The sequence below is a fragment of the Delphinapterus leucas genome, chromosome 10 (assembly GCF_059928025.1).
Source record: "Delphinapterus leucas isolate spDelLeu-1000000601 "Yukka" chromosome 10, BTC_Dleu_Yukka2, whole genome shotgun sequence".
NCBI classification, from domain to species: Eukaryota; Metazoa; Chordata; class Mammalia; order Artiodactyla; family Monodontidae; genus Delphinapterus; species Delphinapterus leucas.
In genome coordinates this window covers 59,728,978-59,752,692 of record NC_143138.1, presented here as the reverse complement: position 1 = coordinate 59,752,692, position 23,715 = coordinate 59,728,978, and the positions used below count along the sequence as shown (strand labels likewise).

Here is a 23,715-nt window from a genome sequence, read left to right as displayed (position 1 = left end):
CTTATTGACCCGTATTTAAAAGGAACTGTTGACAAAGATTCGCCAGAAATAATCTGAACAAAAGGGAAAATACAGTTAATACTACTGAAACCTACTAAAATAATTCCAGGACATATGGTTTATCCGACATAACGATACCTCTAAATGCTGTCACTGATATGAAACCGACTGCTTCTTTTCTAAAGGCACAGTGGTATAATTAACAATATTCAATCACTTCTGTTCTTTCCTGAATATATAAAAGTTAAAATACCGATTAAAAAACTAATATATTCTTCTCTTTAAATGTTTCTTACAGATACAATTTCAATATTTTCATTAAATAGTGGTGTGGTTTAAGCGATTTTTCATTCACAAGTCAAACAACAATCCACCCAAAGGGAACTGAGAGTCTGTAGGCTCATAGTGCAAATAAAGAGTTCGCGGATGCAGCAACTGACCTTTCTAAGATACAAAACGGATACAATTCTTAGAGGATACATTCAGTAAGCTCTACTAAGCAGCTGGCCACAGAACTAGAACATTTGATCATTTTCCTGGTGATTTCAGTGGGACTCCAGATGTTTCCAAACTCAACTTGAACTCTCATCTTAGGCTTTGTATTTTGCTTTTCCAGTTTCGCTAATGACACAAACATGATTCAAATCCCTGAAGTGTTCATTGTAGTCAAGGGCATATCCTACAACAAACTTGTCTGGAATTTCAAATCGAACAAAGTCTGGTCTATATCCAACACTTCGAGGGGTCCTTTTCACCAGCAAGCTTGCAGCCTTGACCATCTTTGGATTATGCTGCTTGACCAAGGAAAGCAAGGTTTGCATTGTTTTGCCACTGTCAATTATATCGTCAACAATCAAGACATTCTTCCCAGTTAAAGTTGAGAGATCATCTCTACCAATTACTTTTATGTCACCTGTTGACTGGTCATTACAGTAGCTCTTCAGTCTGATGAAATCTACAGTCATAGGTCTAGATCTATCACTATTTCTGTTCATTTGATGTTACCCAGCAGGTCAACAAAGAATTTATAGCCCCCGTTGAGCACACAGAGGGCCACGATGTGATGGCCTCCCATCTCCTTCATCACATCTCGAGCCAGCCGTTCCGCCCTGTCCATAATTAGTCCATGAGGAATAAACACCTTTTCCAAATCCTCAGCATACTGATTAGGTCTACAGAATAAATCTAGGTCATAACCTGGTGCATCATCACTAATCACGATGCTGGGACTGCGGGTCGCCGTAACGGAGCCGGCCGGCGCGCGGGCTGAGGGCCGTCTGGGGAGGAGAAGCCGGCGGCTGGCCGAGCAGGAGGCGGCGGCACGGCGGGAGGCGTTGGGAAAGCAGAGCGGCCCGCCCCAGCGCTCCGGCCGCCGCTGCTCAGAGCCCAGGCCTGTTTTCTCACTTATAGACAGAAAAGGCTTTGCAGGTGGTTGGTGCCGGGTTTGGATTCAGTTGCTCTTGGTTTCTGCTGAGTGATCCTGGTCAAGTGAGTTCAACTTTCTGAGCCCCCTTTCCTTGTCTGCCCAGTGAGGGGGTATTAGGTAGCAGGGGTCTGAGGAGTGAGTGAGCTGTAAAGGGCTGTTGTCTGATGTGCAGTCAGCATTTCTTAAATAGTGTTGTGTGAACATGAGGGTGAGTGAGGGGGTCTTCTCTGAGGCTGCTCCTGGGACCAATCCCGATTCCTGATCCTCCTGGGGTGGGGCAGTGATGGGGGGGAGCCCAGGAACATCGGAGGAGGAGGTGCTTTTTCAGCTGCAGTAAGCCTGGGCCAAGGAAGGGCTGTAACTGTCTTGAGTCGTGGGAATGTTGGAGGAAAGTGTGGATTTGAAGGCAGAGAAACCTGTATTTTAACCTTGGAACCATCTCTGCAGAGTTGTGGATGGATTACTGCATCCTTCTGAGCCTATCACATGGCAGTTTTGGTATAGAGGTTCAATTTAAAATTTGCTCAAGGCCCATAAAATTCACCCATAAATGATGCTGTTTCCTTATTCATACACATTCTGCTTTCTTTCGCATTTTCTAAGAAAATAAATTGGGAGACTTCCCTGGTGGCGCAGTGGTTAAGAATGTGCCTGCCAATGCAGGGGACACATGTTCCATCCCTGGTCTGGGAAGATCCCACATGCTGCGAAGCAGCTTAGCCCGTGCGCCACAACTACTGAGCCTGCGCTCTAGAGCCCACGAGCCACAACTACTGAAGCCCGTGCGCCTAGAGCCCGTGCTCCGCAACAAGAGAAGCCACCGCAATGTGAAGCCCGCGCACCGCAACGAAGAGTAGCCCCCGCTCGCTGCAACTAGGGAAAGCCCGCGTGCAGCAGCAAAGACCCAACGCAGCCCCCCAAAATAAATAAATAATTAATTAAAAGAAAAAAAGTCAATTGGGTATATGCAGTCTTCAGATTTGAGGTAAGTTGTGTTCAGTAATTTGTAAATGGCCTCACCCCACCCCCAGATTGCCACTTCTGCTCATTACTGTGAACTCAATGCCTTCTAACGAATTATGCTGGGAAAAGCTAATAAATGACGTTTCTACCTCATTTCCCTAATTACAGCTTAGAAAATTGTACTCTCTTTTTAATTGCTCATACTGGCTTGTTTCCTTTTTTAAGGAATTAGAGTGATGAAGATGATCCCAACTAACATTTATCGCAAACTCACTTTGTCCCAAGGCACTGTGCTAAGTGCTCTGCCATGCATTAATTAATTAACGCCTCGCCCCATCTATGCGGCAGGTATAGTCACCCCATTGAGCAGATAAGACTCAGGTGTCTAAGAAGTCACAGAGATGGGAAATGAGGATCCTGGACCAAACTTCAGGCCGCCCAACTCCAGAAGCTCTGCTCTTAGCTATGAAGCTAAACTGCCTGCCATTGGTTGACCATCCATCCATCCATCCATCCATTGATTTTTTGCTTTTATGGTGATGTGGGATGAATAAAATATTTTTGAAATTCGTAGCACTGTGAGGTAAATGGGCCCAGCCTTTGTTTAAGGGGTTTCTAACTGCACCTAACTTTTCTATGATGCTTTGTGGAGTTTGCATTTCCTGTTCCTTTATTACATCTTCATTTTGAAAATTAATATTGGACTCTCCCCGCCCCGAATATTGGATTGAACTTGTTGAACATGGTGATTTTGAGGAACCTGTTAACTGTTGATAGGTTTATTTATGAGGCCTATAATCATCTTTTTAGAAACACCTTAGGGAACTTTAAAAAAATAAAGTCTCGGAAAACCTTAGGACACCAGCCTCAGCTCACCTGTCATGAGGAATGACATCTGAGAGGTCGCCTAGTGGTTTGCTGTGGGGCTCTTGAGAGGTGCCATCATTGCCAGGAAGAGACATGATAAGGACCAAAGGGAGAGATGAGATATGTTCAGATAATGGGGGCAGTTACAGCAGGAATTAAAATCATTGGCTGCTGACTTTAATTAGGTGAATGTCCTAGAAAATTTTAAATGTGTATCCAAGTTAGGGTCTGAGGAGGGCGCGCGCGCGCGCGCGCGCACACACACACACACACACACACACACACACACTCTTATATAGTTTTCCTCTAAATTTTCTACCAGACACACAGACAGGCAGATACACACACACACACACACACACATATACACACACACTGTAAAATCTACCCCCCACCCCAATCTGTCTATTCTATTGAAGAGCCTTGCCATCCAGTGTAGTCTGGGGACCAGCAGCATTGCTATTATGTGGGCGCTTGTTAGAAATGCAGAATCTTGGGCCCAACTGCAGACCTGCTGCATCAGAATCTGCCCTTTAGCAAGAGCTCCAGGTAATTCACATGCTCGTTAAAGCCTGGGAAGCCCTGCTCTAGAGGGATGCCTTTTCCTCCAAGTTCATTCACTGAGGTATCATATGCCATTGGAAGGATAAAGGGAAATTGTCCCCGTTTGGTCACTGTGGAAGGAAAGAAGCTTGCCCTCCCAGTGGTGGTTGAAGAGTCCTTTTACTATTACTCATTCACAAATTATACACAAATTATATGTTATATATTATAGAAAGTTAAGAGGAAAACTGAATCAAGGCCACGCTTGTTGCTGTTGCCACCAACAGGTGGTTACAGTACCTGGCTAACAGGCTGGTGAGGTTCTGTAGGTAGTTTTGCTTTAGGGCAGTGGTTTTCCAAGGGAGATTTTGCTCCCAAGGGTCATTTGGCAGCATCTGGAGACATTTTTGGATGTCACATCTACAGAGAGAGAGAGAGAGGGTGGTGCTTCTGGCACCTAAATGGGTAGAGGTCGGGGATGCTGCTAAACATCCTGCCATGCCCAGGACAGCGCCCCTTAACAAAGAATTATCTGACCCTAAATGTCAGTAGTGCTGTGGTTGAGAAACCCTGCTTTAGGGAGTGAGTTTAACTTATAGGAAGTCTAAAATCTGTTTAATTATCCCATTACTCATTTAAAAGAAATATTTCAAACATGCTAAACACTTAGGACTAATAAATGTTAACTTCACTTTTTTTTTTTTTATAAATAAAACGTTACCGATGCACTTATAAGTACAGTTTCAAAGTCCCATTCCTTCACTCTTTCCCCAGAGGGAACCACCTTCCTGAGGGTGGGCTGTTTCCTTCAGGTGTGTATTTTTGTACCTTGATTACACATATAAATGTCCATGAAAACAGCCTATTATATTGCACGGGCCCCTTTGTAATGGCCCTCTCCTCTATTTGTATGTTGCAGGATCTTTTTCTAGGAGTTTGAGCAAAGGCATGAGCAGAGAACAGGACTGTATCTAAATGAAAACGTTTCCATTTTTCTAAGTATTTTACATTTCCTTTAGGTGGTCGTTAAAATTTTTAAGAAAACATGCTTAATGTTTAAAATCAGGTTGAGGAAAGAAGTAATGGTTGCAGATTTTTAAAGGTGGCCTTTTCAAATGCAGATTCTGTAGTGACCCAGAATTAAGCAAATAAACTTGTGCTGACATTTGTTGGAGGGTACGATGGTGGTAAGGTCCCTGGTGCTGCCCCCCTTTTCCACCTGCACCCTCCTTTCTGCCAACGCGGCACCTCTCAGCCCCTGCTCCCAGCATCCTTGGAAGACATTTCCTCCATCTCTGCATCATTTTTTAGAGCCGGCCTGTTTCTATGGCAACTGTGAGATTGAAAGATGAGCGGGAGCGGGAGGCGAGGCTGGAGTGAGACCTCAGGGTGGTGGTGTGTGTCCCTGACGTCACCTTCTGTGCTTCTGGATAGGACGATTCTGGCTACTCCCATTCAGGGCTGCTGGCTGGTGTCGCTTTATTAGCGGGGCTGCCAGGGTCTCTGATAGCTCTGCAAATTGCCTTTCTTTCTGCTCCTCCGACCCTCCACAATTTTTCTTTTCACTGCCCCTTTTCTGTTTTGGCTCCAGACTGTCATTAAGAATGCACAGCTTAATTCTGGCGTGTTTTGGGACGCTCTTCTGCCCAGTGTTTTGGAAGGGCGGGGAGGCATGGCAGCGTTTCACTTGACGTCGATGGCGCCGTGAAGTGCATTCTCTCCTCTGCAAGAATACTGACTATGCAGAAATTTATCGAAGCGGATTATTATGAACTAGACTGGTATTATGAAGAATGCTCGGACGGTAATTATGACTCCTGCAGAACAGAGCGGGGATGTGTAGGGCCATTGTCTCCTTCGGGGGAGGGGGTGTCCTGGAATCTTCCTGGGGAGACGGGAAGAAGGAGGGCCACGGGACCAGCACCGCATGGCTCTGACCCTTGCGAAGGCATGGTGGAGGAGACAGCAGGTGGGCAGGGCTCGTGATTGTGGGAGGCTCCTTGGCAGTTTGGAGGTGGTGTTGGTGTGTGATGGGCTTGTGAGCATCACACTTCAGTGGGATTGAATTCTCTCTGGGGTGATGCGTGTGTGTGTGTGTGTGCGCGCGCGCGCAAGTGGAGATGAGGTCCTCGTTAGGGTTCAGGGACTAGTGTCTTCAGGAAGTGGTCCTCTGCCCTGGGAGAATCCACCCTTTTCTGAGCCCAGACTTGGGGGCACAGGGGAGGCTGGAGAAAAGGCAGAAGCAGCCTCCCACCTGGCAGACAAGTCAAATGAATTTTCCTTGTGGGCTCCCAGAGATGGGGGTGGGAGATATTGGGAGGGGCTGGAAGAGCCGGTATCCTCTGCTGTGTGTGCAGGGAGGGTGTGGCACATTCCAGAGGAGACTGGGTGGAGTTTATGTGGCTGGATCGGCCTCAGGAGGTTCTAGGCATCAGGAAATTGCACTGAGGTGCATTCTCAGGCTACAGGGGAGGAGCCTCGGGCTCCTGTGCTGTTGGCATCAAATTGTATATGACACAGTTAACCTGTCATCTTTAATTTCTTCTTTAAAGTGACTCTCAATCTATGCCTTTACATAGACACACACAAAAAGGACACAATTAATATATATACTTAGAGGGTCCATTCCCCCAGTGATGATACGTTCCCAGCCTCACGCGAGCCAGTAATAGGTAAGGTAACTAACTGGTTTTTAATTGAATCTGGAGTTTCAGTCTCTCTAACATGACTACATTTGATTAACCTGAATGATGTAAAAGGCTGGGACCTGACCTCATTAGTAAGCTAAGAACTACATAATTATCTCTTTATCTGCTGATTTCTGCCTTGACTATGGGCTGCAGGAAAAGGGCCAAGAGCCTTTCTTAGTGGGGGTGAATGGATATTAAAATGTGCTGAGAAACTTCCCTAGCTGAGCCCCACCATCCCCAAGCATTAGATGAAGACATTGCCACGTTGAGGCCCTGTGCATCTTTAAACATCTTGAGTAATGATGATGGTGGGCAACTCCCAGGGTTGTGAGGGGAAAAGATGACTCAGTTTTTTCTCTTTTGGGTATATTATTCTTGAAGCAAGTTCCCATCCTATTACCCAACTCCAGGAGGCAATTATAGGGGTGCTTCTTTTCAGAATCCATCATTGACCTCTTGAAGTTTTCTTGGTGATTTGTGACTGGCTGAACCCTCCATAACTTTTTAAAGTATGGACCACAGGATCACGGAGCATTGGTTACAGCAGAGGGCCTGTCTCACAGCCCGGGGATGCACTGGGTGTGGCCATAGCTCCCACGGAGCCATCCTGGAAGTGAGGGAGGAAGGTTTCTTACTGTCTTGACCCAATTGCGACACCGTCCAGCTCTGTTTACACCCTTGTCTGAGGAAATGAAGCCAGTCACTCTCGGGGGTTAATCTGAAGGGTGAGAGGAGGCCTGCTCTTATCTGAGTGTCTATCGGAAGGATTTTCTTACCCAGCCATTTCTCAGTTGAGTCTTTTGGCCCCGAGGCAGCCAGATCTCTCTTCTTCCAGCAGAAAAGGAAAATGGAAGAAGAGGCAGCTCATCTGTCCAAGGGTAAATAAATGTTGATTGCAATTACTGTCGGAATTATGCTGAGTAAAATACTTGCCTTTATCCTCCATCCCAATTTAGATGAAGCAGAGAAGGCCACTGGGACGGAATTTACTGTGGCAACTGACATTTTCGTAATCCCGTTACATTTCGTTTTAAAGATAGTTAAGTAAAGCAGGGAATTAAAGGAATGGAAGCTCAGAACTAATCTGGTTTAGGAAACCCCACAAAAGAGGGTGGAATTCAAGAATATGCTAATGTTGTCGTTACTTGTTTATACGTGTCTAACTAGGGTTCTTTCCTGACCTCGGCAGGTTAGTCTGGAAACGAAGGCAATTTGCCTTTGTGTTTATGCATCTTTAAAATTGCAAATCAGTCTTTGAATAACCCTTTCATCTCCTGGTCCTGAACTTCCTGGTGAGGAGGCCAGGTAGGAGTTAGACACACAGCGTTGCTTTGTCTCTCTTATTATTTGCCATTCGAATCTTTAGTGAGGGAAACTTCTAGGGAACTTTCCATACTAATAACAAAAGATAAGTCATATGTTTTGAAAAAGATGCAAAATCATCATTTATGTCAGAGTTACCGACTCGCACTTAAATTGCAGGGTGAGCACCGAAAAAGTAATACATATGGGTGGGAATATGGATTGCAGGATGATTAGGGACCCCTCTTTTAAAGGTGGAATTAAGAAATGGCTGCTTTTCTCTTTCCTCTTTGAGGTTTAGGAGAGCTTTATTCAGTCCACTGATTGTATCCTTCCCCCTTAATCAGTTTTAGTTGTGGAGTCTAATACTCTGTGGCCCCCACTACCGCCCAAACAAGGGGTATGGGGCAGGGGCTTAGAATAGTAGGAAATTGGAGGGGTTGATTGCCCGATACCTTAAGGTAATTTTTAGAGGTTTGAAATAGCTAGCGATCAACAGAGTACAGCAGTGGTTTTCGCAGAATTTTCACACATGTACTCAGTGTTTACCGTTTAAACTCTAGCATCAGAAAGAGTGGATATATGTATATGTATAACTGAGTCACTTTGCTGTACACCTGAAACTAACACAACACTGTAAATCAACTCTACTCCAATACAAATTAAAAAAACAACAACTGTAGCGTCAAACAGGGTCCTGGTTACCTACGTTGGCTGTGTCCCACCTCTCATTGCAGGAACCTCTAAAACCTGGCAAATAATGGCAATCATTCGCTTATTAAAAAAGCAGATTCCCAGACTAACTCCAGACCAGGAGAGGCCCTGAGAAATCTGAATCTTTAGTGCACACTTTCGGTGATTCTTTACGTCAGGTGTGTTTGGGAAACCATGCCAGTGTGAGTGGAGACCATTCCTGGGCACAGGGGTCTGGAAGATAATTCTTTATGTCTGTCACGAAATCCTATGTTGTTTCTTGGCTACACTGGTCACTTAAAAAAAGTATGCTTATAAAGAGTGTGAGGCTTTTTTAATTTTCAGAAAGGCTTGGGTTCAATTATATATGCCCCTAAGTTAAAGAAATGGAGTACACTTTTTTTTTTAAAAGAAGATGTTGGGGGGTAGGAGTTTATTAATTAATTAATTTATTTTTGCTGTGTTGGGTCTTCGTTTCTGTGCGAGGGCTTTCTCTAGTTGTGGCAAGCGGGGTCACTCTTCATCGTGGTGCGAGGGCCTCTCACTATCGCGGCCTCTCTTGTTGTGGAGCACAGGCTCCAGACGCGCAGGCTCAGTAGTTGTGGCTCACGGGCCTAGTTGCTCCGCGGCACGTGGGATCCTCCCAGACCAGGGCTCGAACCCGTGTCCCCTGCATTAGCAGGCAGATTCTCAACCACTGCACCACCAGGGAAGCCCTGGAGTGCACTTTTGTAGTTATTCTAGAAATAGGTAGAATGCCAGAAAAGAGTGCTGGCCTGGAGTCTGCCTTTGGGGCCTGTTTTGCATTCTGCATGGCTGTGTGGTGTTAAAAAGCAAAATTCAACGGATAAATATAAAGATCAAATTGGCTTTCTTCAGCGATTCATGAATTGAGCAGCATCCTGTCTAGCAAGTAGAAAGGATCTCTGAGGAGCTGTATAAAATGGAAGGCTTTTATAGACAGATGGGAGCAGGGACAGGGAAAAAGCAGATTATCTCTCTTTCTTTGGGGGATGGATGGGGTCTATCAGGCAGATTACCTCATTACTGCTGACTGGGAAATTCCAGACGGACTGGTTAAGACTCCATTCCTGGAAGAGGCTGAAGCTGCATTTAGGTCAGGTATTAAGTCTTGGTTGGCTGCCCTGGGGCTTAGCACAAGCAACTCCATTTGGGGCCTGTTGTTTCTTTTTACCAGTGGTTGGGTACATCCTGGTACCCCAGTGAGCCTCTGTCAACCCAGCTTTCTCATCTGGCAAATGGGGATAACCACGTTGGCCAGAACCGTTGCGAAGGAGGGTAATGCGTGTAAATAAAGTAAAAGCTCTTTGTGATCGGCGAAGTGCCAGGCCAGTGCTTAATTTTATTTTTTCAGAAATAGTACTAGTTATTAAGTTCTTTTTAAAAATCCCTTTCAAAAGGTAATTGGTATTTTGAACAAGGTATAGTATCTTGGGAATTCCCTGGCGGTCCAGCGGTTAGGACTCCATGCTTTCATGCTGAGGACGCAGGTCCAGACCCTGGTCGGGGAACTAAGATCCCACAAGCTGTGCAGCGCAGCCAGAAAAAAAAAGGTATGGTATCTTGACCACCTGTTTCTTGCTGCAATCTCTTTTGTACTCATCCACCGTCGTGTCCCCTTTTACAACATTATAGGTTTGAATGTCACAGCAGGAGGTGGTCTAATTCATACTGATTTTATAAATGGGGACACTCAGGCAGATTGCGCAGTGGTTGTTTTTAGGACGTCTTATTCCATAATGAAAATCCACAGCATTACACACAGGTGGCACGGGTGCTGTTCCCTGACTGCAGTGACCTCTAAAATGTCACCCAGGGTCAGGGTGGCTGGTTTGCGAGTGAAGTTTTGTCAGAGGTATTTTAAGCATTAATTGAAAAACTGTTACTAGGCTTTTGAGATGCTTTTCTAACTTTCCTGCACTTGTGTTCAGACATGTAAGCAGGCCCCATTTTTCATGTGTGTTTATTGTGGGATGCACCATTGGAGGTAGAGGCTGGCTTTCCCTTTCCAACTCAGCAGTATTCTGAATGGCTGTTAAGATGATTTAAAAAAAAAAAAAAAAGAACTAAATGTAAATGTATGACGTAGCTGTACATTTTTATCAGCAACTTTGGTAAAGCAGAGATAACGTCCTCCCTCAGATGTAGAAGCGGAGGACTAGAGGACTGATGAGAGGGCCAGAGGGAGCTTAGAGCCCAAGTTTTCAGAGCTTTGTGTTTCTCATTTATTTTTTTTAAATAGCATAAGTAAGGGCCTTGGGGAAGTGACCCTCAGTGACGGGCCACCCTGCTCTGTACAGGCAGAGAAGTAAAAGGACAGGGAGGCTCGTGGAGAGGAGCAGAATGCATGGGATACAGAGGGGAAGGAGACTCTTGGCAGAGGGTGAGGGGGGGGTCAGCGGGAACAGGTTGCAGGGGAAAAGCAGGCCAAGCTGGCTGAGGAGCATCAAGTTCATGTCTGAAGACGAGGGGCATCCTTGGGCGTGCCTGTCCAGTGGGACTTTCTGTGATGATGGAAACGTTCTGTGCTGTCCAGTTTGGTAGCCACTAGCCCCATGTGGCTATGGAGCGTCTGAAATGTGGCTACTGCCACTGAATTTTGGATTTTATTTAATTTTAATCAATAGAGATTTCAATGTAAATAGCCCTAGTGGCTCGTGACCACTCTTTGGGCAGCGGAGGGTGGACTTCTGTGGGGTGTGCAGAATAAATCTGGAGAGGACACTCACAGGAAGAGCTCCCTCTGATTGGAGGGAGGCGAGTGACACTTGCCTTCTGTGGCCTTGAACGTTCCCGGACGTGGGTCAGAACCCGTGCCCTGCCCCCCTGCTCTGGGCCACGGCTCTAGTCCTTACTTCTGGGACAGCACACACTGTAGCTGCTTGACTGTCCGGGGTGAGCTGGGCCACCCTCAGCTCCACCTCCCATGTCCGTGTCCCATGGTCCATCCGTCACCTGGCACAGGGATTCCCGGGCTTTCGTGCTGGTCTTTAGGGGTCTGTTCTGCTTTGACTTTTGGAAAACTGTTCTCTCAGAGAAGGTACACTTTGTCCCATCTCTGCCTTTAATCTTGAAGTGAATGCAGGTGTGGATGAGGTTGGAGAATTCCCTCACACCCCCTGCAGAGGGAGGGAGGGAAGGAGGAAGGGTTTGAGGTGGGGAGTACCCTGAAGAATGAGAGAAATGGGGTGACATGGGGAGGCTAGGATGGTCTTGTGTTCACAATGCCATGTCCTAAATTTATCTTTTAATTTACATGTATATATATTTTAATTATATAATATATAGAGACGTGAACATCATTTGCTAAAGGTAGCCTAGAATTGAGTTAAAAGATGAGTATAAGCAACTGGTTATGAGTAAAATCACTTAAAAGTATTTTCAAATATATGAAATCAGCTTTTTTTTTTCATTTATATATACTACAGCCCCTCCCACTAGCCTGCACGTCTTATAGTCAATCTGATACTCGCCGAATGAATAATGCACAAAGTGGAGCTTTCTCCCTCCCTCCCTCCCTCCCCTCCCAGAGCTTCAGACTCACTGTCCTTTGCATTGAGTTAACAAGCCCCAATCGTTAAAGAACGATTCTTTTCCCCTGAGTGTCTGCCTTTATAAACATTGTATTTAAAGCTTACGAAGATTTTCAAAATGTGATTTTGAACTCCCTGCTACTGAATTTCTACTGACCCTACTTTTTTTTTTTTTTTTTTTTTGCGGTACGCGGGTCCCTCACTGTTGTGGCCTCTCCCGTTGTGGAGCACAGGCTCTGGACGTGCAGGCTCAGCAGCCATGGCTCACAGGCCCAGCCGCTCTGCGGCATGTGGGATCCTCCCGGACCGGGGCACGAACCCGTGTCCCCTGCATCGGCAGGCGGACTCTCAACCACTGCGCCACCAGGGAAGCCCTGACCCTACTTTTTACAAAGAACACATTTTTATCACCCCAAAATGTAGCAATCATTTTCAGGTTCCAGAAAAGTAACCCGGCAATGAGTATGTCTCTAGGTGTTAATTTCGTAAGAAAATCTTTATTCTATTCTGGTTTTCTGTTTACAGGCACTGGTCTGTGGTCTTCTATTTGTTTTTATGGAGGTAGCGATTCAGTTTAGCAGACATTTTTAGCCGACTTAGCAGGATCTGCAGCCCTAAGGATTTAAAGATGGACGAGACCTAGTTCCTGAACTTGTGCAGAGAATTCTTGCTGACGATCTGGCCTCTGCTAAAGGCCCCCTTGGTTACCTGAGGGAGGTGACTGGGCAGAGAGGTGGTTTAGGTCTCCTGGTATAGCTTTTAGGAGCAGGGAGATGTGCCACAGTGTAGCGGGCAGGTGGCTGAAGCACAGGAATTGTAGAATGCGCCATGATTCTCTGAGACACCATTGCTTCAGGCCACCTTTCAGTGCGTTTGATGGAAGGACCTGCCATTTCACTGTTATAGGCAAAATCAAACAGTGTAGAGGAATTGGTAGTGAGATGTGCAATAAAACTTGATTCTTTTCTCAGGCAACTTTGCAAACTATTAGGCTGTAGATTTTTTCCCCCTTATCCTGCCATTAGAAAAGATCTTTATAAATTTGGCTGTGTATACACAGATGTAGGGTGAGAGTGTGATTTACAAAACGCAGTTTAAAAAAGAGCAAATGCAATGTATTATTACCAAAGAAAAACTGGGATGAAGTAAGCTTAATACAAGTAGTGCTTACTGCAGTTTTTTCTTTTCCTCTTGCTAGAAACCAGAATGATCTTTTCCTTCCCTCTTCAGCCCTGTGTCATGCTGTTGTCACAGTCAGATTTGTCTCAAATTTTGAAGCACGCCCACAGGAACTCTCTCACCTGAGGGAACTGGGCAATCAGTCACCAGGGCATCTCCTCCGCCAGAGCTCCACCTTTAGACAGGTGTGCCTGCTTGAGGCATGGATGGTATTGCCCTGTGCAGTTGCTGCGAAACTTCCAGGAAGCTACCATTCCTCATTGCTTCTGGGGGAGCAAAAGCGGAAGAAGAATCTGGATGCAGAGAGCTGGCCCAAGGCCGTGCACCTGCCTGCTCGCCTTCCTTCTGACTCCAGAGCACCCGTTAGGGCCACCCCAGGGCTGGGCAGGGCTTTCCCATTCCGATAGGTGCTTCTCCCCCCCTCCGCCCCGCCTCCTTCTGTGGGAGCCACCCGCTTCCGGGTCGTCTGGGCGCCAATGGGCCAGTGGCCCTGTGCACACTCTCCACTTCAGCTGAGCCAGGGCTTGTCCGTGGCCCCAGCCAAGGCCCAGCGTGCGCCCCGGGGGCCCCGGCCCCAATGCCTCCTCCGGGAGGGCAGCCAGGAGCTCCTTCAGGGACCGCTCCTTTGGGTGATGTTTTGGTTTTGGGGTGACTTCAGCAATGTCCCTAAGAGATGTGGGAGGAGAAGAAGAATATTTTGAGTGTGACTGCCAGGGTGAAGAGAGGAAGCCCATCCACAAGCAGCCTGAAACCCTGGACCTCTTGGAGGAGGGTAAATTCTGTTCTTTGCGCCAGTCTGATCCTTTCCCTCTCAGTGTCTATGTAGGCCTGGCTGTTTCACTGATCTCACAGCAGTCTTTTATTTTCGTAGTGGGGTATAAGGTCAAGTACACACGTCTTACGTGGTGAATGTAAAGCTGCCAGGAGAGAAGCTGCGTTTCCAGCATCCTGGGAAGTCCCCTTGCCCCACTTTCTTTCTAGTTTACACCTCCTTCCTGGGAGACCACTGTCCTGACTTGTATCACCTTAGATTTGTTTTACCTGTTCTCGATCTATGTAAATGGAATCAAACAGTGTGTATTATTTTGTCTAGCTTCTGTTGCTTAACCGAGGTCTTTGAAATTCATACTTTTTTTTTTTTTTTTTCCTGCGGTACGCAGGCCTCTCACTGTTGTGGCCTCTCCCGTTGCGGAGCACAGGCTCCGGACGCGCAGGCTCAGCGGCCATGGCTCATGGGCCCAGCCGCTCCGCGGCATGTGGGATCTTCCCGGACTGGGGCACGAACCTGTGTCCCCTGCATCGGCAGGCGGACTCTCAACCACTGCGCCACCAGGGAAGCCCTGAAATTCATACTTTTTGCAAACGTCGGTAGTCCCCCCCGCGTGCACACACTTTACGGCATTCCAGCACTCTGTTTTAAGAGTTTTCATTGTTTTCTTCTGACTGAATGGCTTTTGGTGGGTTAATGGACAAGAAACTGAGTCATTATTAAATAATATGTTTTTGTTTACTTTAGGAAATTGTTTATTTTAAAAAATTATTAATCACCAATTTGAAATAGGAATTTTAAAAAAGTTTAGAAATACTTCAAATAGAAAAGTACAAGGGCTGACATTGAAATTACCTGGGAACTCACCACCAGGCTGTATCAGAGGGGTGCTGCTTTTGGAGAAGAGGAGGAGTGTTTTAAATAAAGATGCACCCAAATGCTGAGTGTGAGTTTCCTAATTGGGCTTTTGGGGCTTTCACTCACAGCCCGGAAAAAGGGATTTTTTTGGGGGGGGGGCGGTGTTGTGAAACAGAATGTTTAAAGAGTGACTTCAAGAAGTTCTTTAGGTCTTGAGTAAAAGCAATCAAAAAACTTTTTCAAAATTCTCCTCTGTGATGGCCTGTTTTCATGTCTCAGAATAACTTTTTATTTTTTAAATGGTTTACAATTGGCTATATACTGAAAGTGTTTTTCTTTTGAGGTTACTGCCCTGAAAATATTAACACTTCACCTATAGGACAGTTAAAAGTGTTTAATTGGAGAAAGGGGGAGAGCAGTGCTGAAACCTGGCACCCCCTGCCTGGTCCTTTCATGAAAGAGATGGTGGAGGTGAAAGGAGAGAGGAATGAAAGACCGACTGGGACTGTGCATTTGTTGGGTTCCTGGAAGTGATCAAGAGAAAGGCCTCCATCTGCTCTTAAGAACTAGGGCCAGCCCACATTTCACTGGATCAGCTCGTGTCCCTTGAAGCTGGGCCGCTCAGCGTGCATCCTGCGTACCCACATCACCTGGGAGCTTGTTAGAAATGCAGACTCCCAGGCCCCACCCCAGACCTACTGGGTCAGAATCTGCATTTTAACAAGACCTTCAGGGGATTCCTATGCACATTGAAGTATGAGATGAGCTGCTGTCTAAAAGCATAGTAAGATCATTTTTAAAATCAATTATTGAACCATATGATTCTAAAATGAAAGGTTTTACTAGGTTCTAGAGCAGTATCATATATCCTCGTCAAGAGAAGAAAAATCATATTGTATGTATTTTATGTACATATATCTATATATTTTGAACTTTTTTTTTAAACTGATAGCCAGATGGTGATGATACCAGTGTTTAGTATGTACTTGCTATGTGCCAGGCACCGTTCCAAGTACTTTAAGTGGATTCATGCATTTAATCCTTAAAATAACCATAAGAGGTTAAGTACTGTTATCATTTTCCATTTCATAGACTTATAAGAGGAACCTTCAGCAACCCTTCTAAAGTTACACAGCTCATAGGTGATTTCAGCCTACATAGACTGGCTCTAGGGCCCTACATAGACTGCTCTTAGGTACTGTGCTAGCAGTTCTCAAGGTAGGGTCCCTACACAGCAGCATCGGCATCACCTGGGAACGGGTTAGAAATGCACATTCTTGGGCCCCGCCCTAGACCTGCTGAGTCAGACATGCTGGGGTGGGACCCAGCAATCTGGGTTTTAGCACACCTTCTGGGTGATTCCAGTGCACCTTGTCCTGTGCTGGTCCACATCTCACAGATGACAGGGTCTCTACTTTGTGATCACATTCGATGGTAGGGGGCGGGGGGCGGGGGGGAACAGTCTCTGTATTTGCCATCTTAAGATAGACTGTTATATTTCTCTTCCTTGTCTCTTCTTTGTTCCCATCCAATTTCCCTCCTTTCAGTAATAAAAATTTTTTTAGCTGTCCTGAAGGTGAAAATAATATTTTCAGGACAGTAACTGCAAAAGAAAGATACAATTGACCCTCGGTATCAGCCGGGGATTGTTTCCAGGACCCCCTTGGATACCAAAACCCATGGATGCTCAAGTCCCTTATATAAAATGGCATAGTATCTGCATATAAGCTACACACATCCTCCCGTATATGTTAAATCATCTCTAGATTACACATGATACCTAATACAATGTAAATGCTATGTAAATAGTTGCCAGTGTGGCAAATTCAAGTTTTGCTTTCTGGAATTTTCTCTTTTCTGAATATTTTCAATCTGGAGTTAGTTGAATCTGCATATGCAGAACCCATGGATATGGAAGGCCAACTAGACTTCACTGTCAACATGCTTAATTTTCTTTGTAAATTGAAATTCACTAGACTTGTTCCCGGCCTGAAGGAAGTCTGTGGCGTAGATCAGGAAGACAGAGGTTTGGTTTGGAAGTCTTGGTTTCTGTGTCCAGTTTTGCTGGAAGCCTGACCTGTATCCCAGAGCAAGGTGTTCACTGGGTGGGACCCTGTTTTCTTCTGACCCTGTGAATAGTGAGAATATGTGCAAGACATGGATGTAACCATGTTCCCTGGATTCTGAGGTGATTTAGGTGGTTTTCTACACCACTAATGTTTCTAAAAGAGATACTTCTGATTGAAAACTGAAGGACAAAATGAGATTGGGGTAACACTCATATTGGTAGCCATGGATACAGGAGACATTTTTTGTCCCCTCCCAGGTCACCTTGTGGGGGTGATAGGCTTCCCAGTGTCACCCGTTTAATCTTCAAAACAGCCTTTGAAATAAGCATTACTCCCATTTTGCACTCAAAGAGACTGAGGCTCAGATATGTTGTCCAGAGTCCCAGGGCCACAAGCACAGAGCAGGGCCTTCGCCCTGCCTTGGGGTCTGCCCTCTGCCACACCCAGGCTCTCAGCTAGTAGAGCCTCGGGCCCTTGCCTCCCATTACCTCATGTCATCCTCATAACCCACAAGGCACCCGGAGAAGCAGCTTGCTTGGCTCACACAGCTGTCAGAGGCAGCATTGCTCTTTCTGTCTTCAGGAGAGAAAATACCTGGGCTCTGTGTCTTCTGGTCACTGGAGGCTTGCGTTGTGCAGAAACTGAGTCGATCTCAAGTGATTTCTTACTGAGTGGTGTTCTTGAAGACAGGCTTTGCTCGTTTTCCCCCATCCCGTCTGCTCAGGACGAGCTGGAGCGGGGGGAATCACAGTGATGCTGAGTGACATGGTGGTCACACCCCCTCTGTGCCCGAGTTGGCAGCACCTACACCAGGAAAACACTGGTGAAGAGTGGAGTTTTGTCATCACTCCCTTGTGGTTTGTTGCATGGCAGTTTTCCCTCAGCTTTCTCAAGGAGAGGCCTAAAGAAGGCCGACTATGTAATGTTTTTTCACCTGGACGCTTCTGAGGCTGTTAGCCAGTTGCAAGCTTGGTCAGTCAGTTCCTGGCAGGTGTCATTCAGGATTGCCTTCGGGTGGCAGGATTTGAGAAGAGCCTGTGGCATGGTCTGGGGTTTCCTGACTCCCCTCCTCAGAGGTGCCTGCTGTCAGTCTTTCGCACAAAGGGCAGTTTTCGGGTGCTGAGCACTGACCAGTAATTATCATCCACAAAAGCTGAGATGAAAACGGTGGCCAACGTCCCATGTCCAAACTCTCCAGATGGTTCCAAGGTGAAGCACAAGAAGTAGTGCAAATGGAGCTCATTTCTCCAGTTTGAGAGGGACATCCTGGGCTGCAGGGGGAAGGCTGGGCCATGTGGGGAATGGTGCCGCGTCCCGCTGGTGGTTGTGCTGTCTTGTGGGGTGGGAATGTCCGCCCCATGGAAAGAGCCATCAGGCCTGGGCCCTGCGGTCTGTATTGATGCAGCGTGGCCAGCAGCACTGAGTCCCTACAACACTCTCTCCTGTAGGATCACGTTAGAGAAAGGAGCTGGCCTAGCTTATCAGCACTGACCTCAGCACTGTTACAAAGGTCTCTCTGCCCATGGTTTTCATCACCTTGGTTTCGGCCTGGGGTTTGTTTGTTAGTATCCATGACTACTCCACGCGGGCCTCTGGTGACGTCCCTTGTTCAGGGCGGTTCTCTTTCTGGGGTGGGGGTACCAGCATCACCCCAGGGCTGGCCATGGGCAAAGCTGACCCACAGTCTGTGCATTTTGGGGTCCCCTCACTGCTCTGCCCACTTGGGGCACCTGTCCCCCAGTCCCCAGTCATCTTGTGTCTGAACTCCCCAAGAGCATTTTGTCACCTGGCACATCCTGCTTGTTCCATACTAATTTATACATGTGTCTGACCTTCCCAATTAGGCCTCGAAGTCCTCGAGGGTAGGATTCATGTGTTTACTCAGCTGTGGTTCAGAGCCCCAACTTGGGGGTCAAATAGAATCAGACCCTCTCATTATAGCTCTGTGACCTTGTGCAGTCTCATGTCTAAAGTGTGGGTAATAGTAGTACTTTCTTCTAGGATGAGGATAGACCCTGAAGGAGGGGTCTACATCCAGCACTTAGACATCCAGCACTTAGCAGAGTGCTGGGCACACAGTGAGCAGCCCATAAGTGAGCCACTTGGTTATTACCAAGGAGGCCTTCATTAAGTGCTCTGGTGATGGATGGCCACCATAGGTCAACTCTGAGTGTTCAAGGTTAGGGAAGGGCGGATGGTTATATCACCCAACAGACCAGGTTCAAGTACATGGTTATGTCCTGTCTGGCTTTGGACGAGTCACTTAGCCCCTCTCTCTGTCTCGTAGTGTTTCATGGGGGTCATATTTGTGTCATCGGGTTATTCTGGGTTTTAAGTGAAATAATATGTGTAAAATGCCCGTGGTAGCAGTTAGCATGTTGTAAATACTTAATAGTTATTTCCTTTCTTCTTCCTGGCCTCTTCAGTAACTTGCTTTGGTGCCCTGCTCTCAGACTACCCTGGCAAGGGGAAGTGAGCCTGTACAATCGTCACACTAAAATTTCAGCTGATGGTGATGTTGATGGGCAGGTAAATGTAGCCAGAGCTGTACGGTCAGGTCTCTGCTCTTGGCAAGACACCTCGCTCCCGCCTCCCAGTGCACAGACCCAGCACCATGCAGATGCTGGTCGTGGCCAAACAGACCACTCTTCGCGATGGACTGGGCTCTAGGCCGGCCTCTGCCACCACGCCGTCCCACAGACCGTCCCTGAAGCTGCCATGATAAACCAGCACCTTTCACCTAAGAGCAGCCGTAGTAGCCAGCAGCCTGCCCGTTTGCTTCTAGCTTAAGACCACAGCTGCTTATTAGTTGATGCCTTTCTGTTAATGCAGCTTCTTTCTTAGCAGCTTTGTGCCTCATCATGTCTTTGCGTCACACTGGATTTGAACTTGATTACCTCTTTCCAGATGGCTTCTTTTTCATGCAGGAAGCCTGGCGGGGAGGGGGTACCTCCCCTTTCCAAGACACATGCTCATCTGGAGGTGATGAGATATACACCAGGCTTTTATGTTTTCACCCCTCTCTGGGCCCTCTGGTTGCTTAGAAATGAGCCTTTCTTTGTAAAGACTGGTCTGGGAGTAAAACAAAACCTTCCCTTTTTTTTGAGCATCAATCATGTGACTTATACAGGTGGGAAGGGACCTGGGACATTCGTAAGAATTAGGTTCCTTACGCTTCTGGCCAGTTTTGACGTGAAGCCATTTAAACAAGAATACAAAGCATTTGTTCTGCCTTTTTTCGTTTTGTTCTAATTACTGACAAATGAGCATTGTTTTTTATTACCAGGTACTGTGGGCCTCACCCTATTCCTGTACACACTTCAAGGGCTGCATGAAAATAGTTAGGTTTTATTTGTTTTTTAAGCCAAATCATGTGTGTCTTATGGGTCTTAGTAGTTAATACACTTGGGCTTTGGGGCCAAGTCTAAATTACTTTGAAGATAGATGTTGAAGGGCAACAGGCAAAGGAAGGGCATGGCTGAATCTCCAAGAAGTGGCTGTAACTTGGGAGAAGGGTGAAACAGTAAAACTGGAGAGAGCTGGCTCTCGGTTTTCTTATGGACATATCATGAAATTCTTCTGCCATCTGAGCAAGTATTTATGACAGCTATCTCTGTGTAAAATAGATAGCTAGTGGGAACCTGCTATAAAGCACAGGAAGCTCAGCTCGGTGCTCTGTGATGACTTAGATGGGTGGGATGGGGGAGGGTGCAAGGGAGGTCCACGAGGGAGAGGATATATGTATACATATAGCTGATTCAGTTCATTGTACAGCAGAAACGAACCCAACATTGTAAAGCAGTTATACTCCAATAAAAAAATACATAATAAATAAAATAAAAAATAAAAATAGTCTAGTCTGTGTGAGATAGATTAGTACATTTATGTGCCGTTCACCAGTGCTGAGTTTTCGAATGGATGATTTGCTATTCCTAAACAGTTTTGCTGTCTGAGAACATTCTTGGGGCCGGAGGAAGTCTCCATCGTGAGATCATGGAAGAATGTGTTTACCTTGTCATGTTATGGGGACGTGGCTGGAATATGGCATAGGTAGTTCAGGGATGCTTGTTTGCATGTTATTTGGTGGTAACTTAAAATATTGAGGTATAATTTACATACTGTAAAATTCGCCCATTTTAAGTGAACAGTTTAGTGTTTTTTAGTAAATTTACTGAGTTGGCAACCATCACCATAATTCGGTTTTGGAACGTACACATCTCCCTCCCGTAAGATCCTTCGTGCCTGTTTACAATTAATCCCCATTCCTACTCCTACTAATCTCAGGGAACCAGCGATCTGCTTTCTGTCTCTATAAGTTGCCTGTGCTGGATAGTTAATATGAATGGAGTCATATAATAGATGGTCTTTTATGTCTAGCTTCTGCTGAGCATAACATTTTCATTTGTTTTGGACACCTTTTGGGGGAAGTGGATTTATTTGGTAGAGCTCCCTTGGTCAGAAGTGGAACTTCTGTTTGAAATACTGTTCTCCTGGAGAGAGAAACTTGTGACAGTTTATTTTAGATTGAGTATCTAGAAAACTGGTGCTTGAAACGTGCAGCTTGTGCTTGTCTTCCTGTTTAAAGAGTCATTTGTTATTCCTCATTTCTCGGAAGAGAAACCCAAGACACACAATTACAGGAGTTTGCCCAGGGCCTCATGACCTTGGTAGAGTCTCCTATGAAAACTTCAGCCTCAGGGCCACAGAGTCAGGGATCTGACCTACACCACAGATGCTTTTTGCTTTCTTTGTGCTTCTTAAACTTTGTTGATTTGTGCTGACCTCAGCCTTGCCCTTGCGTTCTTTGTGGCTCCTTAGTTTAGTTCAGGAGCCAGACTGGCCTCGGTTCAGCTCCCGCCATATGCAACCTCATTTGCTGTGACCTTGGTCAGGTCCTTAACTTCTCTGAGCTTCAGTTTCCTCATCCGTGGAGTAGTCATCATAACAGCGCCTACCCTGCAAGATTGTTCTGAGGAGTAAACGAAAAGAAGCACATTAAATCCCCGGACATAGCAGGGCCTCCATAAATGTTAGCTGCTGCCCCTGCTAGGAGTCTCCTTTTATTTTGAAATTCGCCATTTGCGAGCTGTGTGACATTGGATGAGTTAGTTAACCTCTCTGGGCCTCAGTTTCTCATTTGTAAAATGAGGTTAATGTGAGTGTTTACCCTGTAGTATTTATTGCTCTGAGAAATAAATGATATAATCCATCTAGAGGGCTAAGAACAAGGCCAGGCTGTAGTCAGCATGCTTTGGTAAAAGTAGGCTGCTGCTGCTACTAATTTCTCTTAAAAGTTACTTCAGGAAGGACCCTCTATTGTAGTCAACTGCATATTTTTTGAAAAATATTTTAAGTAATGTTTTCCCATCAGTGCATGATCATTCCAAAAAAAAATTTTTAAGCACAAAAAAGAATATTAAAATTGGTAATTCTATCCAAATATCAGCGTTTTTAATGGCTTTGCTGTTTTCTTGTGTGTATTGTAAATCCGTACACCCCCCCGCCGGTGAGATTATATGTATTTTGAAAACATAACTGGAATAATAGTGCACATGCTTCCGTAGGAGTTTTTCATTTCTGCCTCTGACTTCTGTAGGTGGGCTCTGTCAAAGACCTCAGAACCTCCCGGAGGTTCTCCCTGCATATTCTGCACCCCAAGCCTCCAGTCACCGTGTACGTGGTGACACTATGTGCCTGACTGGTTAATGCTGGAAAAAACCCTGGCCCAGGTGTACGTTTTATTGGGTTCAATTGTTAAAGCATGTTAAATATTTCTACAATTAGCTTTATAAAAGGGCAACACAAGGGGTCCTTGTGCTGGGGGATACAAGAAACTACACAGGCGATAACATCATTAGAGCTTAATATTCACACACACACATGCACGCTCACAATCACACATGTGCTCCCGTGCGCATTCAAGTAAAATGGGGAAATCGAGTAAGATTCCTGGATTGTAGCAATGTCAGTACCCTGGTTGTGAATATAATGTTACAAAATGTTACTGTTGGGTGACACTTAAAGGGTATATGGGATCTCTGTGTTATTTCTGACATCTGCATCTGATTATCTACACGTGATTAACGACAGTGATCGCAATTTTTAAAAAATAGCTTTAAAAATATAAGTATAATTTCTGTTTAATACAATCCCAGAGCAAAAAGCTGCTCCGAATCTTGTTCTCTTATGTTAGGGTGACATAGAACCAAGATTAGTTTAAAATGTAGCCTGGTCGTCTTTTTTTCCAGGAAAGCAGAGGACTTGGTCCTTTGAGGAGAGCAAGGGGGACATTAGCTGGCCCTAGAGTCGCAGCACAAGCTTCAACAGAGAGGCCTTTGTACCTGCCGGTAGATGACAGGGGACGCCATGCTCTCCTAGAGGGACCTGGCTAGAGGGCTCCCGGGTCTTGTCTGTACCATTGCAGAGCATCACAGCTGTGCAGCATGAAAACCAACTCCTGTCCGAGGCACAGGAATCTCCACTTAAGGATTTCTTGTGACCTCGGGCTGATGATCTATTTAGAGCAATTTGAGCTGGACTCCGTCTCCATCAAATTAAATTCTGGTTCAAACCAACCCCTGGGAAGAGAAGGAAAATGCCTGAGGCAATGCTGCCTCCACTGGCTGGAGGGTTCCTGCCATAAACTGGGTGGAGGAGAGGCCAGCAAAGGAACCTCTGCTCATCCCCCCAGCCCCCAGCTCTGAGGGCCCTGTGTTGGGAGGGTTTCAGATTTGGAACCAGATTTCAGGTCTCCTCCTTAAGCTAGAAAATCATTCCAACAGATCAGATTTCTCTGCGCTCA

General features: G+C 46.0%; 1 protein-coding gene and 1 pseudogene across 28 annotated transcripts in view; one reads left to right on the top strand and one right to left on the bottom strand.

Annotated features, from left to right (window-relative positions):
* TRAK1 (trafficking kinesin protein 1) overlaps positions 1–23,715 on the top strand; it is a 164,058-nt gene that overhangs the window by 95,316 nt on the left and 45,027 nt on the right. For 4 of the 28 annotated variants that reach the window (XM_022563679.3, XM_022563678.3, XM_089919112.1 and 1 more), the window contains exon 2: positions 2,615–5,603. The exons of 22 other annotated variants lie outside the window; for them this stretch is intronic. In XM_022563679.3, coding sequence (XP_022419387.1) covers positions 5,540–5,603 — 64 coding nt within the window. In that variant the 5' untranslated portion in view covers positions 2,615–5,539. Of the gene's footprint in view, positions 1–2,614; positions 5,604–6,658; positions 7,368–10,916; positions 13,990–23,715 lie in introns of those variants that run through there. 2 more of the 28 variants (XM_089919115.1, XM_022563687.3) reach the window with 2 other exon arrangements.
* On the bottom strand, positions 190–3,351 carry LOC115804020 (hypoxanthine-guanine phosphoribosyltransferase pseudogene; annotated as a pseudogene).